Here is a 15,924-nt window from a genome sequence, read left to right on the forward strand (position 1 = left end):
TTAATGCTCATTACGTTGTTTGACTTGGTTTCAGTGACTCTGCATGCGTTAAAGCCCACAGATTTCGTATCAAATTCTTAACCTCTAACGTAAACAGTCAACTTGTTCGGTGATACTACCATTTATTATTGTCTTTATAAGAAACCAACACTCTCTGATTGCATTGAGGGGTGCATTTGAGCCTGAGAAAGATTTCACTTCTGCTACAGCATGCGGCTTTCAGTGATGGACTTCAACTTAGATAAAACTCAGTTTTTTTCAGCTAATCGTTATCGCAACTATCTAGATCTTCCTATAATTATGAACGGTAATGTACTTAATGAGTCATCTACCATTTGTCTTCTAAAGCTAACTCTCACTTCAAATCTTTCTTGGAAACCATATATCAAATCCATTGCAAAATTAGCATCTGCTAATATAGCATTTCTTTATTGTGCTCGCCACTTTATTGCTCTTTATTCTATTCTTTTTCTCTATAAATCTCAAATCCATCTATGTATGGAATACTGTTGCAAAAATTCTTATTCGTCGAGTTTTTTCGCTCGAACATCAGTTCATTAGAATATTTCTAGTTTTCCTGATTTTTTTCTTGATTCTTTTTCTTGTTTTCCTGATTCATTTAATTTTCAATTTTTTAAGTCATCTTTTAATTGTTATCTTGCTTTACAAACTTCATTTTTTCTCTTCCAGTAACTTCAAAGTATAGTAGTGATTGCTTGCAGCCTCGTTGGAAGTCAAAATGTAAAAAAAAAAAAAAAATTGTTTCTCAACCAAATCAAATCACAATCATGGTGATAAGGTTTTAACTCGGACGTATGCGGGATTATTTCTTAACAAACAAAATCTAATACTATATACTTTTTATACCATGTTTAAATTGTTATGTTAAAACCCTAACCATGACGAATTCTTAATAACTTTTTTTTTTGTAATTTTTTTTTCACCCAAGGTTACTGATGATAAAATATTTTTCTTCTTCAGGTTCTACCGTCTCATAGTTATTATATATACTTATATAAGTATATTTTTTTTATTAGTTTTTTAAAATATCTTGTAATTTATTACATCACATAAAAAAAAGTAAAAAAGTAATTAAAAATTAAATTCAGTTATTTTTTATATTGTAACAATGTAACATTCTTTCTTTTTTGCTTTAGTAAATTATGAAACAAAAAAAAATTATGATGACTTTTATTTACAAGAAAAAAATTAAAAATAACTGAATTTAATTTTTAATTATATTTTTACATTTTTTTACTAACTTACATTGTTATATTAAATGTAACAGCAATTGAATTATTATGTTTGTTACATGAAGTTACAAGAAACTTTACATGAAATTAATCTTAATTACAATCTTAGAAGAAATAAAAGTTTTTGCAAATAAAAAAATATGAAAATAAAAAAAACTTTGACATTCTTTTCCCTTTTTTGCATTTTAAAATAAATTTATTAGTTTACAAGGTTTTTTATTTTATGCTTTTTTTTTAATTTAAAATAAATTTTTTAAAACTTTAAATATTCAAATACTGATTGAGTCAAATACTGGTTGAAATACTTAGTTTTTAATGTCTTACAGCCTTGTATGTCAAATAAGTATATATTAGTTGTATCTCATAATATGTCAAATCAAATATGACTCATATACTAATATTAGTATAGTATTGGTATAATTATAATGAAATGGCCATTATATTACAAAAGTATGTATTAGTATGACTAAGCTGTATATAATCAAAATGTATGTATTATGATGACTAATAAATATAATATAATAATATATTTATATATATAAATCTACTATAGCATATCTAAATATACATTTGTCGAACTTTTTTGGTTAATTTATTTCATACGGCTTTTTCAGAAAAAGAAGATAAAAAAAAAAGAATAATCAAAAGAGTGATTGCTGCCCTAGCTCAAACTCTTAGTCAATGAAGCGGCACTCTCTTGCATGTTCTACCTATTTGTTAGTCGATTTATGGAATTATGTTCTGAAGCTCCAGCAGCAGGCTGTTTCAGTATGATATCAGACTTATAATCTAAACACACAAACACACACACATATATAATATATATATATATATATATATATATATATATATATATATATATATATATATATATATATATATACATATGTAATAATGATAATAATAATAATAATAATAATAATAATAATAATAATAATAATAATAATAATATATATATATATACATATATAATAATAATATATATATATATATTATATTTATATAAATATATATGTATATATATGAATATATACAGTGCCGGTTTTAGCACTACCAGCGTCATGGGCGAGATTTCTACGGCACCCCTAGCTCAATTTAACCCCATTCAAAAAAAAGGCAAAGGGTAAAATAACCAATTAGTTTCGCCCCTTTATATTTGGCGCCCTGGGCCATCGCCCAACCAGGCCCTACCCTAACGCCGCCACTGAATATATATATACATATATATACATATATATATATATATATATATATATATATATATATATATATATATATATATATATATATATACATACATATATGTAATTTTTTAGTTTATTTTTTTAAAACCTATACAAATATAACTATTTATGCATGGTAATTTTTTTTTCAGTTAAATTATTTGAATATGGATTTTGCACCCGTACTTTTACTTTACTTGCAATATGAATGGATAGTTCTTTATTTATTAACTATTTCAATGTTTATTGTTGGACTTATTGTGTTTATCATTTTACTATGGCTACCTGCACCTTATGGGCGATATTCACAAACCGGAAAGCTAATAAGTTTGGCAATATCTCCTCGTTTAGGGTGGTTTTTGCAAGAATCACCAGCATTTTTTATACCAGTTTTTTTTATTGGAAGTTCTTACCTGGATATTATTGAATATAATTTTTCTATCACACAGCTAATTGTTCTTGGATGTTTCGTTCTTCATTATTTTATTAGGTTTGTCATTGTTTATTACTTTTATCATTGTTTTGAATTTAATGAGTGTTGTTGAATTTAATTAGTAATATTATTTAAATTAGTTTATTTACAAATATAAAAAGTTTTGAAAATGCTTAACATGTAAATAAAAAATATATTTAATTAATTTAGACATTCTATAATAACATTTCACTTATTTAATGATGTTTAACAAATGACAAAGTATTATCAGACTCATTTGATACATCAGCTTATCTAATATTTCTGCACACTAAAACAAAGCCTGTGTTCTTTTTAAAACAAGTTTAGTTGTTAATTATAACAATGTATATAGTTATTTAATTTTTATCAAATTATTATTGGTAAAATATTTAAATTAGTAATAGTAATAATAGTAATACAAAGTGCTGTAAGGACTATTGTCGTGGAGCATAAAGTTCAAAATTTATACTTGAACAGCCATTAACAAATGTTTATCTGGTCTAGCTTTATCTACTGTCTTTGTAGATACCACTTTTTTTGCTAATGCATTCCACTGGAGCTGCAAATTCTAGGTGTGGTCTAACCAGCGTTATATAATTATTAATGTAAATATATTTGTATAATTAGACAACGTAAGTATATTTATTGTTTTTTATTATAAATCTATTTTTATTAGTATATAGTCATAATGTAAAATTATTTTAATATTAAAAACTAATTTTTTGTATTAACAATGTTGCACAGTGGATAGGAACACACATCAATTGGTAACATATTAATAATATATTGCATTACTATTGTAGAATATTCATGTTTTTTTTTGTACTCTTTAGAACTTTTTATTACTCATACAATATTGTTGGGGGTAAACCAACACCACTCTATACTATGTTATTGGCTTTTTTGTTTTGTTGCGTAAATGGGTATATTCAAACACGTGGCATGATGTTATCCAAAAATGACCATGAAGATAATTTTATACGAATTTTATTTGGGCTTTTTATGTTTTCTTCTGGTTTGATTATAAACTTACAGAGTGATTCAATATTAAGAAGTTTACGTAAACCTGGTGAAACAGACTACAAAATACCAAAAGGTTGTTAATGTGTTGTTATTTTGTTATGCAGTTATGATTAAACAATAATTAATAGTAATCAACAAAAATAAATAATAATTATAGTTTTAGTTAATAATTGTAGTTTTAATCAGGGCAGTGGAGTTGTAGTAACGGATTGGCAACATTTTTAGCGGAGTCGGAGTTGCGAATTCGCGACATTTTTAGCGGAGTCGGAGTCGCTAAACAAAATTACGACTCTGACTCCAATAGTAAAACTTCTTGGTATTGCACGTGCATGTACAAAATATTCAATTAAGAACTTTTCATAAATTAAACAAAAAAATTTTTTTTTAACTTGTTGCATAATATTTTTTAAAGAGTTCAAAGAATTTTTCAAAAATTTTACTTTGGAGTTGGAGTTTGCACTCTGAAAATTTCAATTACTGGAGTTGGAGTTTGAGTTAGTCCTTTTTTTTTAAGACTCCACACCCCTGGTTTTAATTATAGTTTTAATTAATAATTGTAGTTTTAATTATAGTTTGTGATGAATTTCAGGTGGTTTGTTTAACTTTGTTTCATGTGCAAACTATACTGGTGAAATATTGGAATGGATTGGTTTTGCCATTGCTGCATGGAATTGGTATTCATTTGCATTTGCGTATTTTACAATAGCAAATCTTGTACCCAGAGCTCTACACCATCACAGGTAGTAGGCTGTTTCTATTAATGTAATAATGGAATCCATACAGTCAAAAATCCATACATTTAGAAATTTGTATATGTATATATATATATATATATATATATATATATATATATATATATATATATATATATTTTTTCATATATATATATATATATATATATATATATATATATATATATATATATATATATATATATATATATATATATATATATACATATACATATATACAGGGTTCCCACTCCTTAAAAACCTTAAATATCTTTAAAAAATACAAACCTGCTTAAATATCTTTATATAACCTTATTTGTATATGTATATATATATATATATATATATATATATATATATATATATATATATATATATATATATATATACATATATACAGGGTTTCCACTCCTTAAAAACCTTAAATATCTTTTAAAAATAAAACCCTGCTTAAATATTTTTATATAACCTTAAAAAAAGTTAAAATTTGACTGCACTCCTAATTTCTCTTTTTTTTTTTTTTTTTAAATCATTTAAGAAATTTTATTTAAGTGAATGGATTATACTTATTGATAAAGAAAATATATAGTACTCTGATAGTTTGCAAACTTATATTTTTATTTTATATATATATATATATATATATATATATATATATATATATATATATATATATATATATATATTTTTATATATATATATATATATATATATATATATATATATATATATATATATATATATTATAATAATTTATAATAATTTCTCTGTTTATGTTTAAAATTTATTGAAAAAAATAAGACTCTGTTTTTAATGAAATCGTTTTCTCCTTAATTAATTCTCCTAATTTTTTAATTCAAAAAGTTGTTGTTCGTGACCAAATCTCCTTAAATATTAGGAAAATATCTCCTTAAATCTCCTTAAAATCCTTACTTTTAGTCTCAGTTTTAATAGTGGGAACCCTGATATATATATATATATATATATATATATATATATATATATATATATATATATATATATATATATATATATATATATATATATATATATCAGGGTTCCCACTATTAAAACTGAGACTAAAAGTAAGGATTTTAAGGATATATATATATATATATATATATATATATATATATATATATATATATATATATATGTATATATGTATATATATATATATATATATATATATATATATATATATATATATATTATATATATATATGTATATATATATGTATATATATAGGGGAGAGTGGGGCACTATGACACACTTTTGGTTTTTGCTTCCTAACAATTTTTTTAACACACTTTTCTTTTAGGTAATTGGTTTAATTTGTAGAATAAATTTATACCTACAAAATAAATTCTATAAATTATAAAAAAGTTTAAACTTATAAGACTAGTTAAAGTAAAATTTGTTTCAAGGTACCCCACCCATGGGGTACCTTGAAACACACTATGAGCATCATTAAAAAAGTAAATAAAAAGTATAAAACATAAAAGAAAAAGCAGAATTTTTTTTTATATATAAACAAAATAATATTTATAACCTAAATAATGCATCCAGTTGTCCATGTCAAATTTCAGAAGACCAGATAATGTATCGTTTTAAATGTCATTTTTAAGCGTCAATAAATAATGACTTTGTATTGAAATGGGATCTCCTTGTGTTTTATTTACATAAATCTTTTTAAAATTGGCTATAAATATTAAAAGAAATGATTTTAAAAACTGTTTATAACACAGTGGAGTACTATTCTACAGTTTTAGGGCCCCCCACAAATGCTGTATCAAGTTACCCCATACTTGCTAAAAGAAAACAATTGCTTTATTTTTAGTATCAACTTGTTATTTTAATGATTTTGTTTAATAAAGTAAAAAGCTTGTGTTGAAGTTTACAAAATAATGTTACTTACTGATAATGCAATGAATAAGGTACCTTAAAACTTATGAGCTTTAAAGAGTAATAAATTACTTTGTCATCAAAAAAACACAAATTTCGATCCCTCGCAGACATAAAAATGTCAAATGATATAATTTTTTTTTCAAAACATAGCTCTAGTAGTAACTGTTTCACGATATAGATAGTAGTAACTGTATCACGGTTGTCACAACTCTTAGGATGCCTCCACAATTACAATGTTTCATGGTGCCCCACTCTCCCCTATATATATATATATATATATATATATATATATATATATATATATATATATATATATATATATATATATATATATATTTTTTTTTTTTTTTTTTTTTTTGTTATGTTTTATCTTTTCAATAATTTAAATAAAATTTCTTCATTTATTAAACAATCAATAGAAGTAATTTGTAAAAGCGTTTTGCATAACTTTATTTAAATGTTTTAAAAGATAAGTTTCAAAGTAATTTTTTTTCAAATGCAACTAAAAACGTAACAAAAAGTAATTTTAACTTCGAGTTTTTTTAGTTTTATTTTAAATCTAATTTATTTTCTTTTTCGTAAAGAATTGTTTTGCTTATTCTTTTGCTTTTTCAATTTTTTTTTAAAATAAAGTTTGAAAGTATTTATTACTTGTTTATTATTTTTATTTACTCATTTTTCTTTGGGTTTGTATTTATTTAATTGTAATTTACAACTCCATTTTTATTTTTTGTTTAATATGTCAACTTGTTTCTCCGCGCAGCGGCCTTTTTTGTCAAGGTTCGTGTTTTGGAGTTGTAGAGTTGAGAGAGGGTTATAACCACTGTTAAGTAGCCTCCTCATCTGTAGTGGCCTTCTCGGCCTTGAGGAGGTGAATAATAAAAAAACAAAAAATAAAAAAATGTTTTTTATTGTACTTTTTTTTCTTAACTTTATGGAAAAAAACTAGCTCTGAAAATTCCTTTTATAATATTAATCCTATAAAATTTATGTTATGCCTCACATAGATACAAAAAATAAAACTGTCATACATATATGCTATATATACCAAATAGCTATGTAAATTAGATAAAATTGTGAAAGACCCAACCCAGACCCAAGAATAAAACTACAAAAATTACAAAGTAATTAAAAAAAAAATTACAAAGTAATTAAAAAAAAAATGAAAAAATGAGTAGTAATTGTAAATGCAAAGGTGACCATTTCTTCAGGGGTATGATAAGGATACAAAGGTGACCGTTTCTTAAGGGGTATGGGCACAATGGTGTTTCAAAGAGGTTAATACCAGTTTTTCAAAAACTTTCTTTGTTCAGAATATATAAATATCAGATGAAAATCTTTACACAAGATTTTCTGTTGTCTGATGAAAATGTTAACACAGGATTTTGCTTTTGTCTGATGAAGTACAACCGAACTCAATAATATTGTTTCAAATCAAAAAGTCCTTCAAGGTGGTCAAAAAATTAGTTGCATCAATAGTGAATCAGCTAAATTGTGACAAATCTTCATTGAATTATTCAATATTATGAGTATTCAGTGTGTTTAACCTCAATATCTTGATTGATTTGATGAAATAAAAATCAGTTGATTGAAAACGTTACTTGGGTACTTTATGGTTATAAAGATTCTATTGCCACAACAATAACTTATAACTGAGGTTTAATTTAATTTTTTGCAATATTTACAACTTTACTTTCAACTTGACAAAATTTCTTGACTTTTAAAGAAGATCATTTTTTGGTGCTTCGTTGTTAGAGAAGCTGAAAACCAGAAACACATATATTGTGGTTATGAAGAGACATATTCTCCCTAAAATCCTAAATTCTTTCTCTATGAGACCTAACTGATGACAAAGTTTATAAACAGTATATACCAGCATTGGCCAGAATTTTTGACGTGAGAGCCGCATATAATTACTGAGGTGCGATGAAGAGCCACAATAAATATGTTGCTTCGTCAACTTTAAAAAAAAATAATTAGTGAGAATTTTTAGAATTTTTTAATGGAAATTGTACTTTTATAAATAAATTTAGTATGTATAAAATTTATGTTTAGTATTTATTTTTTGTTAAAATAAAAAACTATTCCTTAAAGTAAACTTGGCTACATAAAATCTGATTCCATTTTATTCACACTAGAAAAGCATATGTAGAAAAAATTGAGAAAGCATCTCCAGATCATTAATTTTTTTTTAAATTAACACAATTACAACAAACATAACTTTTCTTCTAAAAATAATTATGACCAAGATATAAAATCTAAAGATAAGAAGGTTTCTTTAAAAAAAGAAATTATGTTAATTTATTTAAATTAAACTTGCATTTATTCAAACTGAACCTGCTTATAATCACTTAATAGCATAAGTTACTAAAAAATGCAAAATACCAAATAAATCACTACAAAATAAAACAAATTTTTCAATGATTTTCAATTAAGTTCAAATTACTTTTATTTTTTACAATTAAAAAATAAATTTTCATTTTTAAGCAAAAAATTAGACTTGAAAGAATTCTTTTTATAACATCAATTATTTTGTAAAAGTCCATTAGAATATTCTTCTTGCATAATAACGTGCATAATTCTATACTATACATTTATTAGGCACTAAGATTTTGAACGCTACTGGTAAGTTTTTAAAAATCTGGTTTCAAGCTTGTAGTTGATATTCTAAGTCTAACAAATATTCTACTATAGCACTAGTAAGATTGGCACGATACTTTGATTTAACAAATTTCATTGTTGAAAATAAAGACTAACATGTATATGTTATAATCATATATAAATGATTAAAAGTTTTTAAGGTCTTTCTGAAGTAGAACAGTCTTTTTCTGAAAGCTAAAAATAGTCCGAGCAAAATCAGATAAATTTTTTTCCTTTCCCTGAAGTGACAAGTTCAGATTTTGTAAATGTTGCATTACATCAGTTAAAAATAAAAGATCTTGCAAAAAATTCACATCGTCAAAGGTTTCAATGTCTTTTGCTTTTCAAGCAAAAAAGATTTAATTGGTTCTAATAGTCCTACAAACCTATAAAGAACGCTACTATTTGAAAACCATCTTACAGCACAGTAAAATGACAAATCACTTGGTTTGTCAGCAAGTTCCAATTCACTAATGAAATTTTTAAACTGTCTGTGATTTTTTGCATTAGATCAAGTATAATTTACACTCTCCAGCACTAATTTAAAAATAATTGGAAAATTAAAATGTTTTGCTGCTAAATGTTCTCGATAAACCACACAATGAACTGGGATAAACTCAGGATATGTTGGATCACTTTTTAGTAAACCAATAAGCCCAACATGTTTCCCAACCATTGCTGTTGCACCATCTGTAGCAACACAAACAAGCTTGTTCTTAGGAGCATTGCCTTTCACCAGAACAGTGTCAAGGGCTTCCTTTAAATCATGAGTTGTGTCTTTTAGCTCTACTAAATCTAGCAACTCTTCTTTTACAAGTACAAATGGCAATATTTGTTAGATATGATGTTACATATCTAACAAATATTGCCATTTGAGGTTTATCTTAAATATCTGCTGATTCATCCAATGCCAAATTGAATCCTTCACAATTTTTTAAGTCATTTAACAAATGCTGTTCAACTTCGACACTAATCTCAGATAATTTTCTTTCAGTTGTATGTCAAGAAACAGAAATATTTGAAATTAAACTTTGAACTTTGCTATTATTAGGATCTAAAACTGAGATCTATAAGATTTTCTTTTACAAACTCTCCATCGGTATAAGGATGTTTATTTCTTGCAATATTCTAAGCTATAATAAAACTTGCTTCTGTAGTAATATTTGATTATTTGCTGGAAGATGAAATATTCATTTGTTGATTTTTAAGTATTGTTTTAAGCAACTCGATTTTATTTTTTCTATGACATGAATTTAATGGGTATTCCTCATAAAAATACATATGTTTTGTTTCATAGTGACATTTAACATTACATGTCTTATTATGAGCAAGTTCATTATTGCAAATTAAACACATAGGTTTATTTTCTTTTTCAATAAATTCATATTTTTCTGTCCAATCACCATGAAATAATCTTTTCTCACCTTCAATTTTTCTTTTCTTACTTTTATTGTGCAGTGCTTTATTGTCACCTTTTGCTATATCCATTTTTCAAACAATATGTCTTCTGGCTATGTATGTATAATTCAAGTTTTTGTTATCAGTAAATCAATAAAACTTTTGAAAAGGCCACATGTGGCTCGCGAGCCGCAATGGCGTTTTAAAAGCCGCCATTTGGCCATCCCTGGTATATACCTTTAGCCATCCATCTTGCACGATGGTAAGCCCCATGAAAATGCAAATACTTGTACCATCATCTTCTGCCAAATTGAAAAGTGCTAGTCTTCTAACGGGTGACAACTAAAAAACGAGACTGGATTTAAAGACACATATCTCTTTAAAGAAGTAAGATTAAACAAAAAGGAAAAATGTTCTAGAAAGTATTTTTATTCTTGTTTTTAAATATATAATCAGTTGTTCTCAATTAAACCATTTCTTCTGACTTTATCAACTAGGCCTGGTATAGACTGAGCTAGGCTCCGTATGAGCTCAATATCAATTTTATTAAGGTAATACTTGATTCTAGAATGTAATTTTATAAGATTTTCTGCATGCTAATTATTCTTGTAGACAAGGCCTTTCAAAATACTTCAAAAATTTTTGATAGGACGACATTCTGGCAAGTTTGCAGGGTTATCCGCTTTCTCAACATAATGCACGTTTTCCTTGTTTAGGTACATGATTACTGTTTTTGCATAGTGAGATGATGCTAAATTTGGCCAGAATACGTATGCACCATCTGAATGATACTTATTGATGAATGGAATAAGTCTCTTCTTAATACATTTGTTTAAATAGATTTTTTGATTTACAGCCAGTCCACTTGGTACAAAATAAGGTTGAGAAATTCCATTTTCAGAAAAAGCAATTCATAGAAGTAATTTCTTCTGAAACTTTTGTTTTGTTTGGTATTTAACTGTAGATGGAGTAGATTTTACATCACTAGTATAAAATATATCATTTCCATTGATACTGGAGTGATTTAACGTGAAATAAGACTCATCGTCAATGATTGGTTTACGATTTTTGAATTTCTGATACAATCGACTGCACTTAGTTCTAGCTGCTCCTTTTTGCTGGTCATTTTGGAATCGTCATTTTTTTTCTTAATTTAACATTTGTTCTTTTTTTTAATGTTTTACTAATGTGTTTCTGAGTACAGTTGAACTTTTTAGCTGCCTGTTGTTGAGAAACTCCGTCTTTATGGTCAAACATGAGTTTGAGCCTTTCAATGTTTATCCTGGTCATTTTTTAGCTTTTACTCCACTTCCTTGAACTCTTTGGTACCCAGATTCACTTTCAGCATGTTTAATTATCTTGTAGATAGTACTTTTAGGTATATTCTCAACTTTAAAGTGGTCATAAGTGAACTTTTTACCAGCATTTTTGTAATTTAAATAAAATTCATACACGTTTTTATTCATTTTTCTATAAAAAATAAAAACACATAAAATATTTAAAAACTAGAATAAAAATACCTTCTAAAACTTATAGTTTTATATAAATAGTTTTCCTATTTTTAAAATCTTATTCCGTTAAAGAGATATATGTCTTTAAATCCAGTCTCATTTTTTAGTTGTCACCCATTAAATCCTTTATATTCTTTACAAGGTTAAGTGCTGTTAAAGTATTCTTTTTATTTCTTTACCACATAGGGTTTTCTAAAGTCAAAAGTTGACTGTCAAGAATACAATGTTTGGATACTGTAATTGATAGTTAAATAGTGATTAAAGTAAAAAGTTGTGAAAGTTTTAGATAAGCAAGGGCTTTTTCTTTTTAAATTGACATATCACAGCCAGAATTGTCATTCACAGAGTAATCTGAATTGTAATCCATTAATAGTTCTGTAGATAAAACCTTACTTCCTTTATGTTGTTCCTGGTGCCTTTTTTCTTCAAGTTTTTGTTTTCTATATTTAAAAAAATTTGCTTATATTAGGTTTTTGGATATTATTAGCATTTTTCAGGGGACCTCTCTGGTCTATTAGGAACTTTTTGTCTTTATTTATCTTCATGTGACTTATACACCATGGGCAATGTCATATTAGCAGTGAATTTTTCTTTATAGCTATGTTGAGTAGCAGATTTTTTACTCCTGTGCTTAAACAAGTTAAAAGGTGGTGAATACTCTTTAATTTAGCTACTACATGAGACTATAGTAGGAATATTAGCCAAAAAATACAACTTCATTCGCCAATGCGTTGCAGGATGTTGAAGCTGTTGACTTTTTGACTATTATTTCATAAAAAACTCGTAGAGCAACACTACTTGTTAACAAATGATTCAGGCTATCTATTGTTGAGAGAACTTTAGTGTTATGCATATAATATACATAAATATAAATATACATACATACATACATACATACATACATACATACATACATACATACATACATACATACATACATACATACATACATACATACATACATACATACATATATACATACATACATACATGCATGCATACATATATAATATACATAACACTAAATAATTATATCACTATGGTTGTAAGACTATTGTACACTTTTCATCTCACACAAGACTAAAGAATCTCTATCCCACACAAGTCTATAGTGAGCTCTAACATAAGTTGCATTTAATACAATATTAGTAAACATATTTAAAGAGCATATGTTGCAATTTTATATTGTTGGCAATAAAGCATTGCCACTGTAAAATAATTATTTTTTTAAACTTTTTTTTCTGTTTTTCCTTAAAAGTTTAAATTTTTTTAACATTTTTTAAGGTTTTATCTGGAAAAGTTTGACGATTACCCAAAACACAGAAGAGCAGTTTTGCCATTTTTAGTATGAGTACTCTTTTATAACTTTTTTTGGTCTTATGAAAAATTTATAAACTTATGCATATTTAGTTCTGCATTGTTCTAATATATTATACAGAGTTTAGTTTTTGATAGGTAACTCCAGATTTTATTTTCATTAAAAAAAGTAATAATAAAAATGAAAAAATTATTTTGGTGTATTTTTTTACTGTATGTGTGTTTTTCTTTTTCATACCTAGTTACTTTTATACCTAGCTACTGCCTGCCCAAACGGTAACTCTCATGCATATTTCAATATGTCATTATTATTAAGTTTTTCATTTTTTTGCAGTATTATATATATATATATATATATATATATATATATATATATATATATATATATATATATATCTGTATATATTTATTTTTTTTTTTTATTTTACATGAGCATATATAATATATATTTTTGTATGTTAAAAATGTTTTCAATGTGCTGATGCAATTAATATAGAAACAAATTAAAAGCTTTGGTAAAATTTCCAAAGGGAACTGGAAACCAAATAGTTTCTACAAAACCAGGGGGAACCTTGTCATAACATTGTTTAAGCCAAGTTGTACAAAGAAATTTATTGCTAAGTTAAAAAGTTAATTGCTAAGTTAAAATCTTTATGTACAACTTTTTTTTGAAATTTAAAACTTCATATTTATAATCACTTTTTTTTTATTTTATTGTATATATATATATATTTTTTTTTTTTGAATATAAATATATTTATATATATATATATGTATATATATATATTTATATATATATATATATATATATATATATATATATATATATATTATATTATATATATATATATATATATATATATATATATATATATATATATATATATATATATATATATATATATATATATACAGTGGCAGCCGGTAAAAATACACTTTGGTGGGGCCAGGAAATATTAATCGAACAATACTGCAACGCCTTGCCGTCAGCGTAATTGATACTTTGGTGTTTTTTAGAACGCCAGTGTTTTTTAATTAGTTGAGAGAGTTAAGCGCTAGCATACTTTCAAAATAAAGTATTTAATGGCATTGAATCTTTTAAACCTACGTAAAAACCAGCAAAAACTGACTATAAACTGCCCTAATAGTTTAAGTGTCTTTACTCTTTTTAAAGTAATAAAACACCGTTCAGCATCAGCACAGACATAACCAAAACAATCTCTATCAACTTTAATACTTCAGAAAATGTTTCAACCAGGTTATTTTCATGCATAAATTGGGATAGGGCATTAATTGTGCATTTATCACTAAAAACAGCATTTTCATCGAAATGGCTAATCCTGACATCAACTTTACTTCACGTAGTATTGGTTAGTTATTTTAATATTTTATACACAATTTCGAGGAAATTTTGCCCTTTAAAATTGAAATTTTTCGGATCCAAAATTGGTTTTCGGATCCCAATGACGAGAAACGTTTAGCCAATAAACTGTCAATTTTGTTCATGTTATATAATTAATGATCCTAAACTATCGTAATAATATACTTTAAACTATTTTGTAACTATGAAATATACTTTAAACTATATTATAACTATGACTTTAGCATGATTTAAAAACTTTATCAACAGTAGTTTAGTCAAGAAGGGCTCTTAATTTTAATTACCAATCGATAAAATAATAAAGAATGTAACATTACATATACATTAAACTCTCTGACAGGTTCACATAAAGTTTTCTGAGAACGATGAAAGGGTCAACAAAAACAAAAGATACTTTTAAAACATTAAAAAATTTTTAAACAAGTTTTTTAAATAATTTTTTCATAATACAACACATAATTTATTTAATTAAATCCATAATTATTATATACAACATTTACAATGTCAGTCATTAATAATAGTAAAACTCACAAGAATATTTACATTGTCAAAGATGCTTTAACGATTTCATGTAATTAAAGATAAAAACTTAACATCTGTTGGTAAGCATACATAACAGTACTTAAATGTTTATATAGTTTTAGTTATTTGGTTTCAGCTTAAACCCCCCCAAAAAAAAAACAATTCAATAAAATATTCTGATTATTTTATTTCTATGGTAATGGTAAATGTCGAACATTTTAAAATAATCTAAACTTTGTATATTTTTTTAATTAGTGCCTTTTTGGAAGTATCAATTATTAAAGCTATACAATAAAATGTAACAGAACCACCAGTGGTACAGTTTTTGTGATTAAAAAAAAAATTTTCTTTACATCTTCTGTTGTTTTAGCTGTTTGTACCTTGGTTGTATCAAACTAATAATAACACTAACTTTAAAATATTACTTGAAAACCCAGTTGAATTTTTTTGCTGATAAAAAATTCTTTAAAACTTGTGATTGATGCTTATCATCATGGTTGAAATTGGCTCTGGTTCAGCATCGATCTAATTAGCAACTTAAAAGGTAGAATAATTCAACTGC

The 15,924-nt window shown here is 25.4% G+C and overlaps 1 protein-coding gene across 1 annotated transcript in view; it reads left to right on the forward strand.

The window, feature by feature from the left end:
* The first annotated feature begins 1,804 nt into the window (after positions 1-1,804).
* The window catches only part of LOC100206526 (RNA exonuclease 1 homolog), a 49,965-nt gene continuing 35,845 nt past the window's right edge, over positions 1,805-15,924 (forward strand). Inside the window, exons 1-5 of the mRNA XM_065801797.1 lie at positions 1,805-2,021; positions 2,629-2,966; positions 3,764-4,026; positions 4,543-4,693; positions 13,427-13,487. Of these exons, the coding sequence (XP_065657869.1) occupies positions 1,935-2,021; positions 2,629-2,966; positions 3,764-4,026; positions 4,543-4,693; positions 13,427-13,487 (900 nt within the window). The 5' untranslated portion in view covers positions 1,805-1,934. The remainder of the gene's footprint in view (positions 2,022-2,628; positions 2,967-3,763; positions 4,027-4,542; positions 4,694-13,426; positions 13,488-15,924) is intronic.

The sequence above is a fragment of the Hydra vulgaris genome, chromosome 07 (assembly GCF_038396675.1).
Source record: "Hydra vulgaris chromosome 07, alternate assembly HydraT2T_AEP".
NCBI lineage: Eukaryota > Metazoa > Cnidaria > Hydrozoa > Anthoathecata > Hydridae > Hydra > Hydra vulgaris.